This window comes from Eucalyptus grandis, chromosome 4 (genome assembly GCF_016545825.1).
Source record: "Eucalyptus grandis isolate ANBG69807.140 chromosome 4, ASM1654582v1, whole genome shotgun sequence".
NCBI classification, from domain to species: Eukaryota; Viridiplantae; Streptophyta; class Magnoliopsida; order Myrtales; family Myrtaceae; genus Eucalyptus; species Eucalyptus grandis.
This window is the reverse complement of record NC_052615.1, coordinates 30,845,635-30,864,459: the sequence shown is the minus strand read 5'-3', so window position 1 is coordinate 30,864,459 and position 18,825 is coordinate 30,845,635. Positions and strand designations below refer to the sequence as shown.

The 18,825-nt window shown below is 42.5% G+C and overlaps 3 protein-coding genes across 3 annotated transcripts; all 3 read right to left on the bottom strand.

Moving 5' to 3' along the window:
- Positions 1–1,389: 1,389 nt before the first annotated feature.
- Positions 1,390–4,059, bottom strand: LOC104441794 (RHOMBOID-like protein 2). Its single transcript, XM_010055025.3, has 5 exons — positions 3,509–4,059; positions 2,530–2,693; positions 2,214–2,377; positions 1,868–2,121; positions 1,390–1,715 (listed from the first exon to the last, which is right to left on the bottom strand). Exons 1-5 carry the CDS (start codon positions 3,808–3,810, stop codon positions 1,604–1,606), a joined length of 996 nt encoding a protein of 331 aa, XP_010053327.1. The 5' UTR covers positions 3,811–4,059; the 3' UTR covers positions 1,390–1,603.
- Positions 4,060–10,484: 6,425 nt separating this feature from the next.
- LOC104441793 (60S ribosomal protein L24) lies at positions 10,485–12,385 on the bottom strand. The gene is made up of 5 exons (XM_010055024.3): positions 12,233–12,385; positions 11,426–11,501; positions 11,239–11,340; positions 10,961–11,109; positions 10,485–10,866 (listed from the first exon to the last, which is right to left on the bottom strand). The coding sequence occupies exons 1-5, from the start codon at positions 12,241–12,243 to the stop codon at positions 10,710–10,712; spliced, it is 495 nt and encodes a 164-aa protein (XP_010053326.1). The 5' UTR covers positions 12,244–12,385; the 3' UTR covers positions 10,485–10,709.
- A 1,499-nt stretch (positions 12,386–13,884) lies between these two features.
- Positions 13,885–18,313, bottom strand: LOC104441792 (replication factor C subunit 2). Its single transcript, XM_010055023.3, has 7 exons — positions 18,087–18,313; positions 17,435–17,541; positions 17,239–17,340; positions 16,804–16,999; positions 14,671–14,799; positions 14,388–14,582; positions 13,885–14,310 (listed from the first exon to the last, which is right to left on the bottom strand). Exons 1-7 carry the CDS (start codon positions 18,252–18,254, stop codon positions 14,200–14,202), a joined length of 1,008 nt encoding a protein of 335 aa, XP_010053325.1. The 5' UTR covers positions 18,255–18,313; the 3' UTR covers positions 13,885–14,199.
- Between the last annotated feature and the right edge of the window lie 512 nt (positions 18,314–18,825).

The following is an 18,825-nucleotide window of genomic DNA, read 5'->3' as shown; positions in this document are numbered from 1 at the left end:
GGTTTTCGTTTTTATCGGAGAAATCACAGTGACCGGTGTCCGAACTTTTATGGGCTTTGCAATGTGGTCGATATATTCTTTGAATTTTAGTTTAATATGTAATTGCGGTCCTTGAATTTTTTATTTTTTTCAATGTGATCCCTAAATTTTTTATATTTATTCAATTCAGTCACATGACTATATGGAAAACGTTGAATATTAACTTTGAATTTGGATCAATGGAAAAATAATAACAGACGTTTTCATATAATTGAAGGATTAAATCAAATATTTATCAAAAGTTCAGATATCACATTAAATAAATAAAAAATTCAAAGATGACATTGCGAATTGGCTTAAAATTCAAGGGTGACATTAAAGAAATTGAATTTTCATAAATTACGTTGCGCATTGAGCGAAGGTTTATGAACCATTTGTGTAATTATCCCGTTTTTATTTTCAATGCAGCAAGGTGGAAAGAGAAAAAAGTTAGAAAACTCAAAACCGGTTGAGTAAACTAGGCTGTTAGCCTGCTGTCCTTGATGGATGGGCCTGGAAGTAGACGTGAGCACCGGCTCTAGTTCAATATGAGAATCGGACCGAACCGCCCAGACCGATCACGAGACACATCGTAGTATTTTTGATAGGATAGGATGTTCTCCCAGCAATCATCAGCAACCGATCTTACTGCGGCCTTGATTTCTTCTGCAGAATCATCAGCAACCAAAGCAAATGTTCATCTCCAGTGACAGAGCAAAGGAATCTGGTCAACCACCCCCCTCCCAATCTCTAGGACCACTGGAACAGAAGAGTTTTGTGCTCTTGTCACCATGATTGAGCCAATTCATTCTGGATCATTGATGCCGATACATTCCTTCAGGCTCTCAAACTAAAGCGATCTGCTGTTTAATTTTCGATTCAAGCTCCCTATCCAAATCAACTTTATCGTCCTCTTGCAACTGGGCCAGGTCAAGGTGTACCCCGAGAGTCTCCACTTCCTTGCCACTGTGCAGGAAAGATGTCTTGCCCCATGTGTCACAAAAACCGGAATTTTGATGTCAGTGGAGAGTGGTCAAATGCTACTGCAGATTCACGGAACCACGAGTTCTCACAAATGACATCCTCCGTTGGAAGCTAAAGCCCTGTCAAATCCTCATGAATTGTTTCTCATGTTAGATTAAGGGGCTTTTGCAATTATGACAGCAGCGATTACTGTGAAGATAGGACCGTGCCATTGGTTAACGTTTGTAGATGAACCTTGGATAATTCTCTCTCTCTCTCTCTCTCTCTCTCTCTCTTCCCAATGCCTGCAAGAAATTTTTGCCCGGCTTGAACGTTTATATTTTGCAATGATTTCAACACAGTGATATAGCTATTTCCACGGCCAAGATTAAGCTTGAAGGGCGGAGAAAGGAGGGTTAGTAACATCAAAATGATGGTATAGTTCGTTGTTTTCCAAGAAACCTTATTGTGTACACAAGTTCTGTATCTGAGCATTTACATGACATTTTGCATCCTAATCAAATCGAATCCACATATGGTGAACATTCATGGGAAGAAGAAAAACAAATGGTGAATATGTGAGATCGATGACAAGGAATGGGGAGTTCATCTGCAGATTTCATCAGTTCCCGCAGTGCCATTTTGATGTTGGCACGCAGCTCAGGTAATGGCACCAACTGCAATGAGCACTCGCGGGCTCTCCTTTAAACAGCATCACCAGCCCGGCTATGAATCTGCAACGAAATTACCAAAACCCAAAAAAAAAAAAAACAGAGAGAGAGAGAGAGAGAGTTAGTGATTTCGTTTCCGACGTCGAAAGTAACACAAGGCATTTTTGTCCAAAGTTTGATAAAACACCACACTATTATTATTAATGTCGACTCACCCGGTGATCAATAGAACAAGGGCAAGAAGCCACAGCACATATTGGTAAGCCTTGTACTTTGACTTCTTGGCACGAGCCTCAGCTCCAAGGTCGTGCCGATCCACCCACCCAAACTGGGGGCGAATGAGGAGGATGAAGCCGAGAAGGAAGCCTGTCGCTAGCCCGCCGATGTGGGCAAAGTTGTCTACGTGTGGAAGGACTCCAAGTGCTAAATTGAGTGCTATTATGATGATCAGCATGAACAGAGCTGCAGCCTGCAAAAATCAAGCACCGAAGAGCATTGAGATTTAAAGGATTCACAGTTCAATGATCAATTCTGAATATAATCATTGGTGATTTTATAGACCTTGTTGGTGTAGATGGTCCAGTTAGTGATGAGCTCGGAAACCATCGCTCCTACAAGGCCAAAGAGAGCGCCGGAAGCGCCAACTGATATTTGGTTCTGAATGAAAAGCGAAGAGAGAATGCTTCCGCCGAATCCAGACAATAGGTAGATCGTTGCCACTCGCACTGCCCAAATCATCATGGCATAGCCGCACGAAATGTTAATGTCAAAAATTTAGCATGAGAATATGAAGACATATCATCCTTTTTCAAGTCCTAAAAAAACAAGACTATAAAACCCGTGCAAGTCGAGAAATTTCAATTTCTTCGGATCTTACCAAAGCCGAATTGCTGCTCAAGGCGGAAGCCGACGAAGGCCAAGCAAAACATGTTGGTGAGCAGATGAACGACACCGGCGTGCAACCACATACAAGTGATCAGTCTCGAACCTTGTTTTTGGTGCACTATCTTGTTCCAGTCCAGGGCCCCCATCTTGTCTAATCTGCACACAAGTAGCAACAAAGGTTGCTTTAGAACCAAAATTCACCGAAGAAAATCACAAATGCATCACAAATAATGAGTAACTAGTCATACATAAAATGCAACAAATCTTCTGCCCCAGCAAATTCTTGAATCACGAAAAGGAACTGCATCGACTTGGTGAATGATGGACTACGTGGTGAATTGAGCCAATCGTGTTGCAGATATTGTTATGAAACTTGTGCTTTTGAGTGACATTCAAAGCAGAGTTCTACTGTTAGACTAAGTCGACACAATAACTCCCTTGAATTATCTAATGCTTGCCAAATAACTACACAGCTACTCATTCATGGTTTGCCGCGTTCATGGTATTCTTTTGCAGAAATAGTTACAAGAGTTCTCCTGCCAGAAAACCCCTGAGGTAATTAATATATAACCTGATCCATTCTCTGGATTGGAAGTTTTGAAACAGATAGTTGCGCTCATGACTGAGCCAACCTAATTAGGTACAATACATTAGACAAGTATTTCATCAAGATTTGACATTTATGTTTTCCATTGCAAGCCGGGGGAGTGACGTTCTGTTTGATATGAAGCTCCAATAATTGCATTTTAATAAGGAGTCAACGGTTATGAGTCATACGACCATTTCAATTCCTAGAACATCACCAAACGGCTTCATTACACGCACATAGAAACCGCCATGGAAGTTTCAGAAATCCCAAGGGACCAGCTCCAAGCAACATTAAAATGTCTTGGTTCAACATTATATTAGAGAAAGTCGGAACAGTAAGATGAAAGAAGAAACTCAGATATAGAAATAATTTGTGTGCTTACGTAGAAGAAGATGGACCGAAGAGAGGATTCTCCTTGAGAGGCTGGAACGAGACCCTGCCGAGGAACTTGGCGACGCAGCTGCCGTAGACGCGTGAGCTCTTCTCGGGGCAGTCGTTGACGTACATGATGGCGACGAAGACCACGACGTTGGTGAAGATGAACATGGGGATCAACCACACGGTCCACTCGCTGTCCTCTTCCATGTACGTTGCCGTCGCCGCCGCAGCATAGCGATCGCTGTCGGCTTTCTGGGGTCCCTTCTTTTCGGTTCCTTGCTCGAGATCTTGGTCTGAGCTCGGCATGGCGCTCAAAGGAACACTTATGGTTGAGTACGTGAATGAACGTGAGAAGGCAGGGAGGGAGAGAGAGAGAGAGAGAGATTGGATCAGGTATAGGCCAAGGCGGTGTCGTCGTGCTATATATAATCGCGGGATGAGCTTTAGAGTTGACCGCGTTTACGCGGTGTGCAAGCAAAGTGCATGAACACAAGAACTGGAACTTACGAGGAAATCTAGCACCTCCTTCGTTGCTTTAATATTCGAAATTACTTGGAAATCTATACAAGTGATTGGGATGTATCTACCTAGTTAAAAAAAAAAACATTGGATAGGCCCGACTCATCGATATACAATGTTGCCGTCTACGGCCTGTAGAATCCAGACCCGACCCTCAAGACGCTATATATATAGAAATTCCCGTTTGCGGAGAAAACTAAATGCAGGGGATCTCAATCCAGCTCTCGTTGGTATATTACAATTTTTTTCCGGGGAGAAAAGAAAAGAAATAGTATATCAAAGTATTTCCACCGCAGACTTTGAAACCATCCAAGATACGGTGGGGTAGGACTGTTTCTTCCTGGCCTAATTTATTAATTCTTGGAAATGATCTAGTGACCATCGTCATGAAGAAAGCTTCTGCCACCAAAGCATGCCTGCAATTGTTTATTGCATTGCTAGCTGAAGTGGGAGATGTAGGAACGACTCCTTCCTCCACCAATTTTTCTTACAGATAGAGAATGAAAAAGTCCATATCTAGTTCATTTGTTTATAAACGAGAGAGCTCGTAGTATCAACCAAGCGACAGCTTCTCAGTACAGTATGGGGTTACAGGGAGTTTGCATCTTTGTATTTATGGGTCGACGGATTAACATATGGATTCTCGACTTCAAGCATGTCTTTTCCGCATTCTCTTCATGACTAGCTCGACTTATTTTACTATCGAATGGCGCGAGATGACAACGATAAAGAGAACCCGATCGTCGGCAAGTTCCATCTTACTCTCACATTAGTGTTTTGTAGTAGGCACGTAAATTAGGAAACGACATCATCTGCAGTGATCGTACACAGGCTCTCATTTATACTGTTAAATTATGTTTTGAAATTGAGCGTTTGCAAAATGCGATTCAGACTCTTTAAATTTACAAAAGAGGAAATAAAAAAAATAAAAAATAAAAAATAAAAAATAAAAACAGAAAATTTTTCTTTTTTGTTGGAGAGAAGGCCGAATAAAGTTAGTTATGCTGGGGTCCAAAGTGAAATGTTTGACTTTGGGCCCACACACACATTTTTTTTTTTTTTTTGTTCGTCGCAGTCGGAGTTTCCTTTCTCGCTGATGGAAATTACAGAAGTCTGTACGTGGAGCCGAAAAGAAAGGAGAGCTAGTGGGGCCAGGTCAATTATTTGACCTTTTGGGCACACGTTTTTCTTCTTCAGCGTGCGTGAAGCGGTTTAAAGAAAAACCCTACGAAAGCAGATAAAAGAGAGGAGCCACACGTACACGCTGTACATAAACACTTTGAATTTTGAATTAAATTTAGGTATGAGACACGTTCGAACGTGTGAGTAATTATAAAGTCTAATTCTTCAATTATAGTGAATTATTTCTTCTTTCTTTAAGGTGTATATGTCGAAATCTCGGACCGAACTACGTAAATTTCAAATATCCTCATTTTTTCTCGTTTATTTTCTTTAGTGATTTCGCGTTGACGTAGATTGTAAGATCCCGTCATTTTCGCATATTATATTCCAACAATTTATACTGCATCTCCAATTCAATTGTGAATCCGAAACAAAATTCCCTAAAAACACGAAAAAGAAAATCGAACTTATGAAATCACTTTACCACATAACATTCCCACGTAATCGTTAGAAGTTTCGACTTACCCGATGATCAGTAGAACTAGACCTAGAAGCCCTAGCTGTACTTAGGCTTATCAGCACGTGCATCATTGCTGCTGTCTTGGCGTTTCGCCCACCCTTGCTGGGGACGGGCGAGGAGGACGAAGCCCGGAAGGAAGCCGGTCAATAGCCCTCCGATGGGGCCGAAACTATCTACGAGTGAAAGGAATAGTGCAAGTCCTAAAGTCATTGCTGTCACGCCGATCAGCATAAACAGAGAAGCACCCTGAAAAATCAGGGTAACACAGTAATAAAACAAGCGCTTCAACGTTAAATTACGCAGTACAAAATCATAACACAGAAGCAAGCCAGAGTCTCATGTTAGCACAAGAACGGAAATTTAGCAGAAGGTGATGTCGGGTTCGTCGACCTTGTCGGCATGGAGGGTCGAGTTAACGATAAGCTTGGATATCCTCGCGCCAACGACTCCAAAAATGGCACTGGAAGTACCGACTGCCATTCCTTCCTGAATAAAAAGTAGAGACAGAATGCTTCCGCTGAATCCGGATAACAGGTAGATCGTTTCCGCTCGCACCTCCGGGGCGCCAACCCAATAAGATGAAATTCCGATCCAATCCAGTCAATATAATACGGCATGAAATAGCTCAGAAGCATAACTTTCAATAATGAAAGATGGCATGCAACCGCGTCAAATCACTAGTAGAGAAGCAAAAGAAAAGTGAAACCGAATCGCTGTTCGAGGCCGAGACCGAACACGACCAAGGTCAAGTTGTTCGCGAATACGTGAACGAGGTGGGCATGCAACCACATAAGAAGTGATCATTCTCCAACCTTGTTTCTGGTACACAAACTTGCACCACTCCGCAGCCCCCATCTTATCCAATCTCACAGACAGGAGCCCCGGAAAAGGGATGCAAAGCGAGGTGGCTTTAGAATTTCAATCATCAATTTTCTAGGAGAAAAGGAAAGGGAAGGAATCAATAGATCAGAACTCACATTGAAGGGGAGATCCTCCACCATCATTTCGCCTCGCAACCGCCATAGTCCCATGACCACGACCTCCCACCGAGGCAAAGGTTGAAACACACGGTGGCGGCGAAGGCGGCGGAATTGGCGAGGACGAAGACGGGGACCAACCACGGGGTCCACTCGCCACCCGAAGCGGACTCCTCCAGTGTATGATCAGCACGCATTTTCACTTCGCCGGCTCCAGCACCATCAGTGCTACGTTCGGTTCCTCTCTCGAGATCTCGGTTCGAGCTCGACATTCGCCCTCCTCTTTTATTTTAATTCTCTAGCTTTCGAGATGTGAACAAAAGAACCAATGCGATCCTAGCGGGTTGTTCACGTAGTATAATTGGATTGCTTCTATAGTGGAGGTTTTGTACATCGCAAGAATCATGAGCGACTTTCTCGCTCGACTCTCAGTAGTATCCTTCAATTGGGAAGAATTATAGTCTTGCGGCGCCACCCAAAAAGCAAAGAACACCTTTTTTAAGCATATACTATGACAGAAAGAGCACATTTATGCATAGATGATAGACTGGAGATGAATTAATTTTCGAGATGTGAACAAAAGAACCAGTGCGATCCTAGCGGGCTGTTCACATATTAAGATTGGGCCATATAGAAGTGGAGGTTTTATACATCGCAAGAATCATGAGCGACTTTCTCGCTCGACTCTTAGTAGTATCCTTCGGGGAAGAATTATAGTCTTGCGGCACCACCTACAAAGCAAAGAACACCTTTTTTTAAGCATATACTATGACAGGGAGCACATTTATGCACAGATGATGGACTGGAGATGGATTAATTTTAGAGAGATGGTCTTTGATTTGTTTACTTCTTCCTTTTTTCTCTGTTTCTTAAGCTCTATCTACGCTGCACTAGCCACCGACCACCGATATTAGGACAGTTCGTGTCATTCGAAGCTTGTTTTTTTTTTTTTTTTTGTCAAACAGAAATAATTATATATATGGACCAAACCGATTACAAGTAGCAGCTATCGCATCAGCATAAATAAGATCTAATAGAGGGGGAGGGGGAAAAACAGCCCAATTACTTTGCTTGGAATTAACCCTATGGGCCTTCGCAGCCCAGTCAGCAGCAACATTCGCCTCACGACGACAGAAAGTTAGGGAAAGGTTGGGAAAAAATGAAAGCAGGAAGGCAGTTTCGGAGAAGAGGCTTCGTTCTGGCTATGGCGACGAGCGCTGACCCTTCAGTGTCTCGATGAGGGTCTGGCAATTCGATTCAAGGGTCAGCGCAGCATGAGAGAGGTCTTGATCAGTCAAATGACGGAGAGCAAGCAAGCAAGCGTGGATCTTCGCCTGTAGAGCCGAGAAGGCAGCAAAGCTATCTGAGAAGCCACCGGTAAGTTGTCCCTGCGAATCACGACACACACAAGCCATAGTCCCTTCCCTGATTCCCAGTTGATAAGATCCATCAATATTGACCTTTAAAACCCCGGATCTAGGGGTCTCCATATAGTTCTGTGATGCTGAAACAAAGCAGCTTTGCAGGTGGAAGAACAAGCAACAATAGAATCCACACGAGATTGAAGCATTCCTTCTTCAGCCACACGATGCGGATCAGGATGTTTTCATCCAAAAATAAATGCATTTCAAGCCTTCCAGATGTGCCAAAGGACTATGGCGATCACTGGCAGACCAAGTAAGGGTTTCTGATCACCGGCATGCTCTATAATCCAGGCTGTGATATTCCTTATATGTTGAGTTTGAATGGGGAGGTTGATCTGGGGATTACTCCAAACACACAAAACCCAGGGATAGAATAGGAACAAGTGTTCCAAGGTTTCCGGGGTGTCTTGATCACAAATAGGGCATTTTGGATTGTCAATTATATGTCTATGATGCAGATTAGCTCTTGTTGCTAAACTATTTTGACATAGTAACCACAAGAAGTGTCGTACCTTAGGAGCAGTGTGCATTTTCCACAATTTGTGCCAAAGTAAAGATGGATGTTGATGTGAGGATGAGGGTGCGCTATTGAGTTTAAGCTCTGCTGAATGTTTGATATTGTGATATGCTGATTTAACTGTGTAGTCACCATTAGTAGTAACAATTCAAATAAGTTTATCCATGGGAAAATCTGGGTCGTACCGGAATAGATGCAATCTAGTGAACCACCTGGGAGTCAAAAAATCTATGGAGTAGAGAGTACTTCCATGTGCTAGTGGAGTGATCAATAAGATCAGCCACTAAAGTGGGCTCTTCTTGTTGAGGAGGTCCCGTTAATCTGCCTATAGGTAACCACCTATCTTCCCTGATTCAACTCCCATCTCCTATTGACCAGCAAACATAGGGAAAAATCGCATCACGTCCACTCAAAAGGCTTTGCCAGCCCCATTTGAAGCTTGTTTACTAGCATGAAATTAGCCCAAAAATTAAGGTATCGTTTGTTTTACGAAAATTTAATGATTTGGATATCTTCTTTAAAAAAAAAAAAATTGCTTAGATAATTTGAAATTATTAATCAATGAAAAATGTTATTATTATTGACAACAATTTATGTCTAAATATATTTTGTGGATGATGAAAATATTTTCCGTTATCCTATTTTTAAAAGTGATTCAAACAATTATTTAGGGAATTTTTTTTTTCAAAATAACTCATTTTTACGAAACAAACATACCATAAATGTAATGAGAACATTTTTACGAAACGGACACACTCATTTTTCAAAATAACTCATTTTTTTTTCTTCACCCAAATAAAAAAAAAAAAAATGTAATGAGAACAACCACCAAATGCCTCGTCATCATTCACTTCAATGATCTATAAGAAGGTTACCTCTCTCTCTCTCTCTCTCTCTATTACGAGCACACAGGCGCGTACACCACAAAGAAGGATGTCATATTTGCTGTCTTTTCGCAATCTTATGCTTCTACACATAAGAGACGTTTTCTTTTTGTAATTCTAATTCACGAGCGTGGAGACTTGAGTAACTGGAAGCCCATGAAGTGGACCGTTTTACATATCTATGCTTTTGGTCTGCACCCCAAAGCAATTTGCACATAATTAATGAAATTCAAATGCGTGACCTTCTGATTCCTGAATCGAAAATCCCGACTGTGCTAACTTAGAGGCACTTTCTAAAGCCGAAACGCATGAATGCACAAAATCAATTGGCTCTTTTGGCCAGCTAAAACGCGCCTAATTGGGTCTGGAAATGGTGCTAGGAAGGACCAACTGACATAAGCTGAAACTAGGAACTAAACAAGTTGCTCCGCCCTCGATTAGTTCGAAGATGTCGAAGGCTTGCGCTTGATTCAAGACAATCATCTGTCCGTCCGGCTATGTAACTTTCGCCCCGAGCCTGACTCGCCATTTCACAGTTGGTAAGGATTGATAAGACTCGAACAAACAACAAATCAACCATTTCCCATTTCCAAAGTGCAAATGCAGATTGCTTTCTTCTAGTAAAGTTGCCAATACATATCCAAGAACACGTACCATTCCTTGAGAAGTCCAAATTTCGAAAGTGGCCTTAATCTTTTAAATGCAAGATAATTGATTCACAGACCAAATTTGAAGGGGAAAAAAGGAACAAGAAATAACCGCAGCCATCATAAAACAGCTAGGCCTTTTCCAACATATACTACTTTGCAAGAACTCAAGTAAAATTTTGAGAGAAGTATTCACAAAAGGTACATACTTCCCTCACGACACGATTAGCAAAGTGATGGCACTGCTCATTCATCGTCACACAAAAAACCCGATTCACATACAACGGGCAAAACAATCTTCTGCACAAAGACAGCTCTAGTTCTCAAAAGAAATTAAGGAGAAACTTATGTAAAAGATCCCATGTAGTCATCAGAACCGGAACCGAATTGCCAACTGCTTATAGGATGTGGAATTGTAAAAGCGCACAGCGTGATCAACAAACTCCGAACTGATATGCATTAAACAAAATCAAACTGAATCTGACAAAAGATCCTCAGTAAAATATGTGAGTTGATCCAAACAGAAATTGAAACAAATTATCTAAACTGTAGACGCCGGATGGTACTGGATTACAAGAAAGCAGGGCAAACGAATTTATCGTTTTCCACCACCACCTCCAAGCTTGGGGCCCTTTGGTGCAGCACCTTTAGGCATGCTCCCCTTGGATTGGGCCTTTTGTGTCTTGGCCACTGTCTCGGCTTTCTTCGCCTTCTTCTCATCCTTTGTCTTCTTGATCCTCTCCTTAATTTCCCTGCGATCCAGGGAATCATCATGCAAAGCAGGGTGTTAGAGAGCAAAGACAGCGAAAACCTCAACGGAGACTGTGACAGGACAAGAGCTCATACCTGAGAGCAGCCTCACGTGCAGCATCACGGACTTCCGGCTTCTCAGTCCTTTTCTTCTGAATAACTTCCAAGGTGGCACCAACAATAGACCTCGAGTAAGGCTTCTTGGCGGCACGGCGCTTCTTCTTCACAGCCTCTGCAGCGATATCCTGCAAATGCGATTAATAGAAAGAGTCAAATTGTGACTCAAATTGTGACAACCCCAAGAACCATATACGGCAAACCATTCAGGTTAAGCAAAACAGCTGCGCTAAAAAGCCTTCTGGCCAATTCTTCACCTTCTTGTGTTGCTTCCTGTACATGGCTGTCCATGTAAGCTTCGAAGGCTTCAGGCGGTTGTGGAAGTACCTCTTGCATTTAGAATTGGCAAACAGGAAAACCTACGCATGCAAAGCCAAGGAGACAACTCGCGTAAGACACGACAACCAACAAGCCCATCACACAGAGAGCCATTCAAAACCTCACCTGGGAATCCGAGCGGATGAATCTGATTCCCCTGCCAGGGTAAATCTTGGCACCGCTAAAGCGGCAGAGTTCAGTCCTAGAATATAAAAATAAATAAATAATAAGGGGAAAGAAACTGTATCAGGAACAACGAATCTCGCAATCGCAAAGAAATGCATTAACAAGCTACCAATATTGTAGCAGCAAGTATCAAGAGATGGAACACCCACTTCTGATTACACATACAAGGGTCAATACTAAACTACAGATCAAACACTCAAGAATCATCATCACACAAGACTAACACCCATCGCTGCCACGGTCCCAACTCATACACTTCAACAACAGCCAGGAATGCAATATCCATCCATGTAATAAAGCCACACAAACATTGAACTGCCAACTTTGTACAACATCTACAGCTGAAGATCCAAAACCAATCAGGTCCGAAAAATTCGTTCCAACTCCTGGCCCCCGGCACTTCGGATACATCTTATTCATTCGGCAAACCCCGACCCCATCGTGTTCTTGCTGTCATTGTAATAGCAAAACAATCGCAAGCTCAAGCCTCGAGTTTGCTCAAATCCTTCGCAGATTCTGCAATTCAGAGATCTCTCCAAACTCCCACGAACGAGACACTCCAAAACCCAAAAAAAAAAAAAAAAAAAAAACAGATTGCGGCGCCAAAGGCGCGAGCTTTACAATCTGCGCGCGACCTCCGACCCGAAACGAAACGCCCCGGCATCAAGCAACGACGCCGGCGGGAAAATCACACGATGATACGCATTGCAGCGAGCGAGCGAGAGAGAGAGAGGGAGGCGGACGTACTTGAGGACCATGGCGAGCGGAGGGAGGCTGGCTGGAGCTTGGGGTCTCGGCGCGTCCTCTGAAAATGGAGAAACCCTAATTCCCAATGCGCCAGCTTTAAATGCAATCCCCCAAGCAGGAGACTCGAGGTTCGTTCCCGATGAAACGACGCCGTCGCTCGATGATCCCGGCGAATTGGGCCCGTTTGGGCGACCTCCCCAAGACGTGATTCGGCCCACCCACTCGTCTTGAATTCAATCCGAACTTGAATTGGACATTTTTTCGATGGGTCGATTAATTAGACGTGTTCAGTTACTTGCATTTTTATTATTTTAGGTATAGATGAAATTTCTAATAACAAAGATAGCAAGGTGAATTTAAGTTAAACAGATGTGATATCATCTTTTGAAATCGTCAAAGTGTCAATTTTGCTCCTAGTAGGAGCGACAGAGATTTGATATGTTTTGGAAGCGAGGTAGGAATACTTTAATTTTCCGATAAACTTTATAGGATATACCCCTACGTTATATGTCTCTAAATTGCATATAGATGACGTATTGTGGAAAAGAATCTGGAAATTAACAAAATTCCATTTTAAATAATTCATTTACAGGTTCGATTCAAGTTTATTTATTATTAGTTCATGGGTTCAATTTCAATGCACTTTGGCACACTAAATCATAAACTATAAAATCGAAGTTAATTACATAGGATATTAATCATTTACCAATTAGACTATCCACTTGATGCCATAGCCTATCAATTTGCACTATGCCAAAGACATTCATGTTTGGATGGAAAGAAAGATACTAGGAGGAACTAGCCCGGTCAAATTTATGCACATTTGAAATCTCTCCAAATCACTCTAAATATGGAAGGATTAGGAGGACTTTGTGTATTAATAAACTGATGTATTTACCTCATGCCCTATTATTGCATCTCTTTTTAGGTACATAACATGGTATTTAATCATTATGCATTCCTTCTTTTCTTCTCCCTTCTAATCACTACATCCAAACTAATCCAATCCAAGCGTTAGTCTAAACCTCGTCCGAGGCATATGAAAGGCCTGTTACAGAGAATACCATGTACCAACCGCTCGAGCAAGCCACGAGATGGTTGGGTTAAGCTTAAGCAGGAAGGAACGGGGTCCAACTGTCCACATGAACTAGAATCGACGATTATCGCAGTCTGCCAAGGGACTGTGATCGAAACAGGATTGCATGATTTGCTTGATATATTAGAACCTACCAATGCTTTCGCGACCGAAATATGAGCTTTAAGAGATCGAATTCAAATTAGCCATTGACAATGCGTCTTGATAGAAATGGATGCAGTATCACTTATTCATGCCCTGAACACTGAACGATGACATTAATCAGAACTTTCCATAGATGAAAGCTTAGAGAGAATTGAAATACTTCATCCGTTTGAAGGACTGCAAATCAAGTCTGGTCCACAATTGAGTTCACTCTACCGTATTAGAGGTTGCTCATGTATTCCCGTTCCACATATTTGGTAACTTCTACTTGAGTACTGATTCTGCAATGTACGAAGATAATCCTTGTAGCTATAGGTCAAGTACTAATCCGTCAATAGAGACACCATCCCGTAATTCAACCAGGACCAAATGGTGCAAGGTGCGCACCATGAGTTTAGGGATGGCAATGATCTGTAAGGGAATCAAAACCCTAATTGCAAAAAACTTCAAATTGGGGAAAAACAAAGAGATGATGCCATTTGTACAAGAACCGTTCCACAAGTCTCCAGAAGAAAATCCTACTCCATGCTTTCAACTAAGTGGGGACCTTATGCATCACCAAGAGATGCACTGGGTTTCAAAACTCATTAAGTCGGGGGAGGTAAATTAACACCACTCTTTCAAATCCTCATCTGCAGGCACCTAATAATGAAATCAAACGCATCCTTACATTCACAGGAGTCGCGAAGGACAAGCCCGGCTACAGAGATGTTGCAGCTCCACATCCTCAAGCTGCTTTAGCAGTCTGACGGACCACAGCTAGCTTAGCCAAAAGACCGCATAACTGAAGATATGAACCAACACCATCACAGATTCTCATATGCGCAAAGCCAGTTTCCTGCATCCAAAAGTGCATAGTATAAGAAACCAAGAATCTTCATGCATAGATGGAATACTAAACTGCACAAGAGAGACCTTCATGAACTCCAGCTTCAGATACTCAGCCATGTCATAATTCTTTATGATACGAAAAAGCGTAGTAATTATGTCTGTAGGGGAATAGCCCAGATCATAAAGTTGCTTCAGACCAGCACAAGCATCATCAAACTTCCCATCTAGGACATTGCGAACGATATTCTTGACATGCAATGGATGTGGCTGATCACAAACCTGAAAAACAAGTGCATGATGAATTATTTATGAATTCTCGACAGGGGCTGATGTCACAAATATCATAATTCTTGAGTTATATTATAACCTTGAAAACGTTTTCCTGGTTGACAAACCGGAACCCACTGTATGTTGCTTGCAAGTTATTAAGCGCCTGCCTCATGTCACCATCAGCAGTGAAAATGATAGCCTCAAGGCCTTCGGGGACATAGGCTACCTTTCATTTAGTACCATTGCAATTAAATTATATATTCACCAAAATAGCAGCTAAAAAACAAAAGATGATGGAATTATAACCAAACAAAGTAACCGTTGAAGCAAGAGGAATCACAACAGGACCAACTTAACAATCCATCCAATCAGTCAGGTCTGTCCATTTGACAAACAAACAATGTTCCCGTGACTTTCTTAGATATTTTTCGGACCAAATGGCATCGACTTATCCGCCACACCTAAAAAAAGCCCAAAAAATAGGAGTAGAAAGAACACTTAAATACAAAAAGAAAACTAAAGACCGATGGCTGCGTTCTTCGAGAGAGGGGAGGGGGTCTTCGATGGGGGTGGCAAGTTAGGGTGGAGGGATGTGAAGAGCGGTCCCACCGCTCTGCCTTTGCCAGCGAGGGCTGTCTACTCTCACTGGGAACTCGACGAGCATAGGTGACCCTTGCCCGACCACGGGCGAGGGCGAGGGCGAGGGCAAGGGCGATGGTCACTGTCCTCGCCATGCCTGCTTGCCCCTGCCCAAATCTGGGCAAGCACTGAAAGGCCCTGCACTGTTGTGTGCAAGGGTTCACACGGTGGCTTATGTACTCATCAATGATGGTGCCACTGCGCTTGTGCAGTGGTTGTCTTCCTCGAGAGGCACTCTCTTGTGCTCAAGCTTCTTGATGTCCTAGTAGTTCTCACTGTTGTACTTGCGAAAGATGATGAAAATGATCGAAGTTGATGGGAATGTTCAGTCTTGAGAAATAATATTTGTTTAAAGAAGAATTCAAAGCTTGGCGCAAATGGCAAGAAACAGAAATGATAAAAAAAAAATTGAAGTAAGGATTTTCCAAGGAAAAACAAAAGGAAAATCAAGAAACGATTTGAAATTGATGGAGGGGGTCGAGCAATCTGTGGAGATTGATGATGAGCTCGTCTTCTTCACTGTGAAGCTGCCATGCTTGAGGTCATGGTGGAGGTTGTTTTTCCATCACAAAGCCCCTGCAGCGTGAATGTGACCACTGGCAGACCCCCACTTGGTGGTGGCAAGTGGTCACACCACCAGCACTTGCTGCCCCTGCATGACACCAGGGTTCACGGCGAAGTTGACCACCCTTTCAAACACCCCACCACTGCATGCATCTCTCTCTTCAAGTTCTATTTTTTGTCTTCTAATTTTTGGCTCCTTTTAATATTGCTTTTTTTTTTTTTGTGCTCATCATTTTTTTATGGATGTGACGCCTATTTGACACCACAGCAGCATCAAACATCCTTGAAAATATTTAAAATGCCAAGTTGGCATTTTCCATCACTTAAATTAGATAGTTAGCAAAATACTTGATTGCACTTTCTAGCAAATTTTCAGGACTTGATTACATTATTTGAAATTTTTACAGCTTGATTGCACTTTTACAATAAATTTTAGGACTTCTGATACCTTTATCCGTAGTAAAAGCTTGGAAGGAAGCTGTTTAATATGTTTGCAAATATTCTCAGTCCACATGCTTCTAACCACAAAGTAAGTGCAGTTGACTTTTCTCAGTGAGACTTCAAGCAACTTGTGATCATGGAATCACTTTTAAACCTGAAGTAGGGAGCATTCACCTTAAATTCGAAATAGAAGAAGTTCTCGAAGAGATTAGACTACATGCAATATGCATCTCAATGTCCAGATTAAGCCACAAAAAGCCTCCACTTCAACACGTTGTCCAGCTTCAAAGGATAACATCTTTAAAGGTTGCATTGGAACTAGTAAACCTCAGTAGAGTTTTGAATGTCCAACCACAAAGATCTATCAGTTTACCTGGCTTGGAAAGTAGACTTTCAGATTTAATCTTAAGTTAAAAGCAAGTATTTGATGGTTTCATTTCTGTAATCAAAAGAAAAATCACTTTGGCTAAACTATGGCAAGTCCAAGAACTAAGAGACTAATAATATTGAACTTCCACTGCACTGATCAGTTTAGCATATCTATAGATGTAGGATTGAGACAAGTATCCATAAGAAATACATTTACCTTTTCTGCTTCAATCACCACCAAAAGACGCCCAAGTATTTCTTGGTCAGATAATCGCGAAAAGCGAACAAGAGCACACCTACTCTGAATAGGCTCAATGATCTTCGCAGATGTATTGCATGCAAGAGCAAAGCGAGTGGTGTTTGAATATATTTCCATTGTCCGCCTCAAAGCCTGTTGTGCTCCAGAAGTCATGCTGATTTTGAAAAGAAATTGGCCACAAAGCAAAAGTGCCCCCAATAACCAACCCAAAAATGCAAGATGTATAAGAATTATAACTTCATAAGTGCAACAAGACAAAGAACCAAGAAGTATGATAAGACAAAAGAAAACGATCATAGTATAGGATAAAAGAAAAACTTCTACAGTCATCGAATGATCAGTCTAATAATCAGCTAAATAAGGTATGGCTATCAATGAGGTGAGACGTCATACCTGTCAGCTTCATCCAATATCACTATCTTATGCCTCCCAGGAGGAAGAGTTACTTTCTTTTGGGCAAACATCTTAATTTTGTTCCTTACAGTGTCTATTCCCCTGAATAAATAATAAGTCACGAGAAGATTACTTCAGGCAGATGCAGCAGATGCAGCAGATCGAAATGTTACAGGCTTGAAGTACAAATCCTTGCCTATCATCAGATGCATTCAGCTCCAACACCGCCTCTTTATAGTTCGGTCCAAGTAGTTCATGCGCAAGAGCCAGTATACTCGTAGTTTTACCAGTCCCAGGAGGACCCTGAAAGTACATGGAGATGCAGTCAGAAGTATATCACGAGCATTCTTCACGAGCAAGAAGAGCACAATGCGCAAGTACTTCACAACCGAAAAATCACAGCTTTCCATGTCGTTTCACAAGGGTATTGCAGGGAAAACCGAAGTGAAAAATCCAGCTTCTGCAAACCAACAGATAATCGACGCCCTATTGTCTGACCTAAGCAGGCATGGAGAAAGCACTCGACTGAAAGAAGACGCCTTTATTAACTAAACAACCTACTGCCAATCGCTAGGTGCATTTGCCGAATACCCGACCCAGAACTTCAAGTCAGAAAGGCAATTCTAGGATATCCGAAGAAGACTAAAAGGAGGTCAAGAAGGCAGATTTCATCGGGAATTTTCACAAGCACCTACAGCACCGCATTTACCCATCTCAGTTCTCAGCCCACAGACCATGAAAAGTGAGAGAAATTAGGGCCGCGCGCAGCAGGAAAAGATCCGAGCTAAAAGCAACAAGTGCAAACTCGAGCGGGAAACGGAAGAGAAGCGAGGAGGCGAGGGACGTACGGACAGGATGAGGTTGGGCATGTTGCCGTCGCGAGCGATGACCTGCAGCCTGGAGACGGCGTCCTCGTTGCCCACGATGTCGGCGACCTTGCTCGGCCGGTACTTCTCCACCCACGGCATGTCGAAGTGCCCCGCTCCGGCGCCGGACGAGGAGGAGGAGGAAGCCATCTCCGCCGCCGTTCTCTCTCTCTCTCTCTCGCTCTGAGACTTGGAGGGAAAATGGACACCCGGCGCGGCAGAACTTTAGAAAGACCAAAAAGCCGGGAGGTCCTTCTCCTTCTGGTTATTTGCTGTTGGCCCCTCTAATTCCTGTTAAATTACGTTTTGACCCCCGAGAAGGTTCAGCTCGAATCCAACCGAACCTCCCCGAATTTCCTATCCCGTTCCGAATCAAGCCGGCCCAAAATTCAATTTTGGATTAGCCCATTTTACCCCCAAGTGGAATTTCATTAAAAAAATTCGCCAAAACATATGGACAGCCTTTTAGATGTCATGATTTCTGGTTGACGAGAATATTTCATTTCTACTTCCGAATAAATCGTGCTTATTAAACTATCCGTTATCGTGGCACATCATAAAGCAGCACGCTCGAAAAAGAATTCATACTCCACGTCAGTTCGAGTGGTGTACATATTTTGACCCAAAAGAAAAAAGAGAGTGCCATACATAGAACTTATTCAAAGATCCGTGGGAAAAAGAGAACGGTACGAAACGGAGGACGCTGCGAATCATGCCCTAC

Excerpts from the sequence above, each read along its gene's own strand:
- LOC104441793 (XM_010055024.3), bottom strand. Across the intron at positions 11,341-11,425 it reads TCATCCGCTCGGATTCCCAG|GTTTTCCTGTTTGCCAATTC; the intron begins GTGAGGTTTTGA and ends TTGCATGCGTAG. Across the intron at positions 11,110-11,238 it reads ACAGGAAGCAACACAAGAAG|GATATCGCTGCAGAGGCTGT; the intron begins GTGAAGAATTGG and ends TCGCATTTGCAG.
- LOC104441792 (XM_010055023.3), bottom strand. The coding sequence starts at position 18,254 with ATGGCTTCCTCCTCCTCCTCGTCCGGCGCCGGAGCGGGGCACTTCGAC. Across the intron at positions 17,542-18,086 it reads TGCCCAACCTCATCCTGTCC|GGTCCTCCTGGGACTGGTAA; the intron begins GTACGTCCCTCG and ends ATGTACTTTCAG. Across the intron at positions 14,800-16,803 it reads TGGTGATTGAAGCAGAAAAG|GTAGCCTATGTCCCCGAAGG; the intron begins GTAAATGTATTT and ends ACTAAATGAAAG.
- LOC104441794 (XM_010055025.3), bottom strand. The coding sequence starts at position 3,810 with ATGCCGAGCTCAGACCAAGATCTCGAGCAAGGAACCGAAAAGAAGGGA. Across the intron at positions 2,694-3,508 it reads TTCGGTCCATCTTCTTCTAC|ATTAGACAAGATGGGGGCCC; the intron begins GTAAGCACACAA and ends ACTTGTGTGCAG. Across the intron at positions 1,716-1,867 it reads CTTGTTCTATTGATCACCGG|ATTCATAGCCGGGCTGGTGA; the intron begins GTGAGTCGACAT and ends ATTTCGTTGCAG.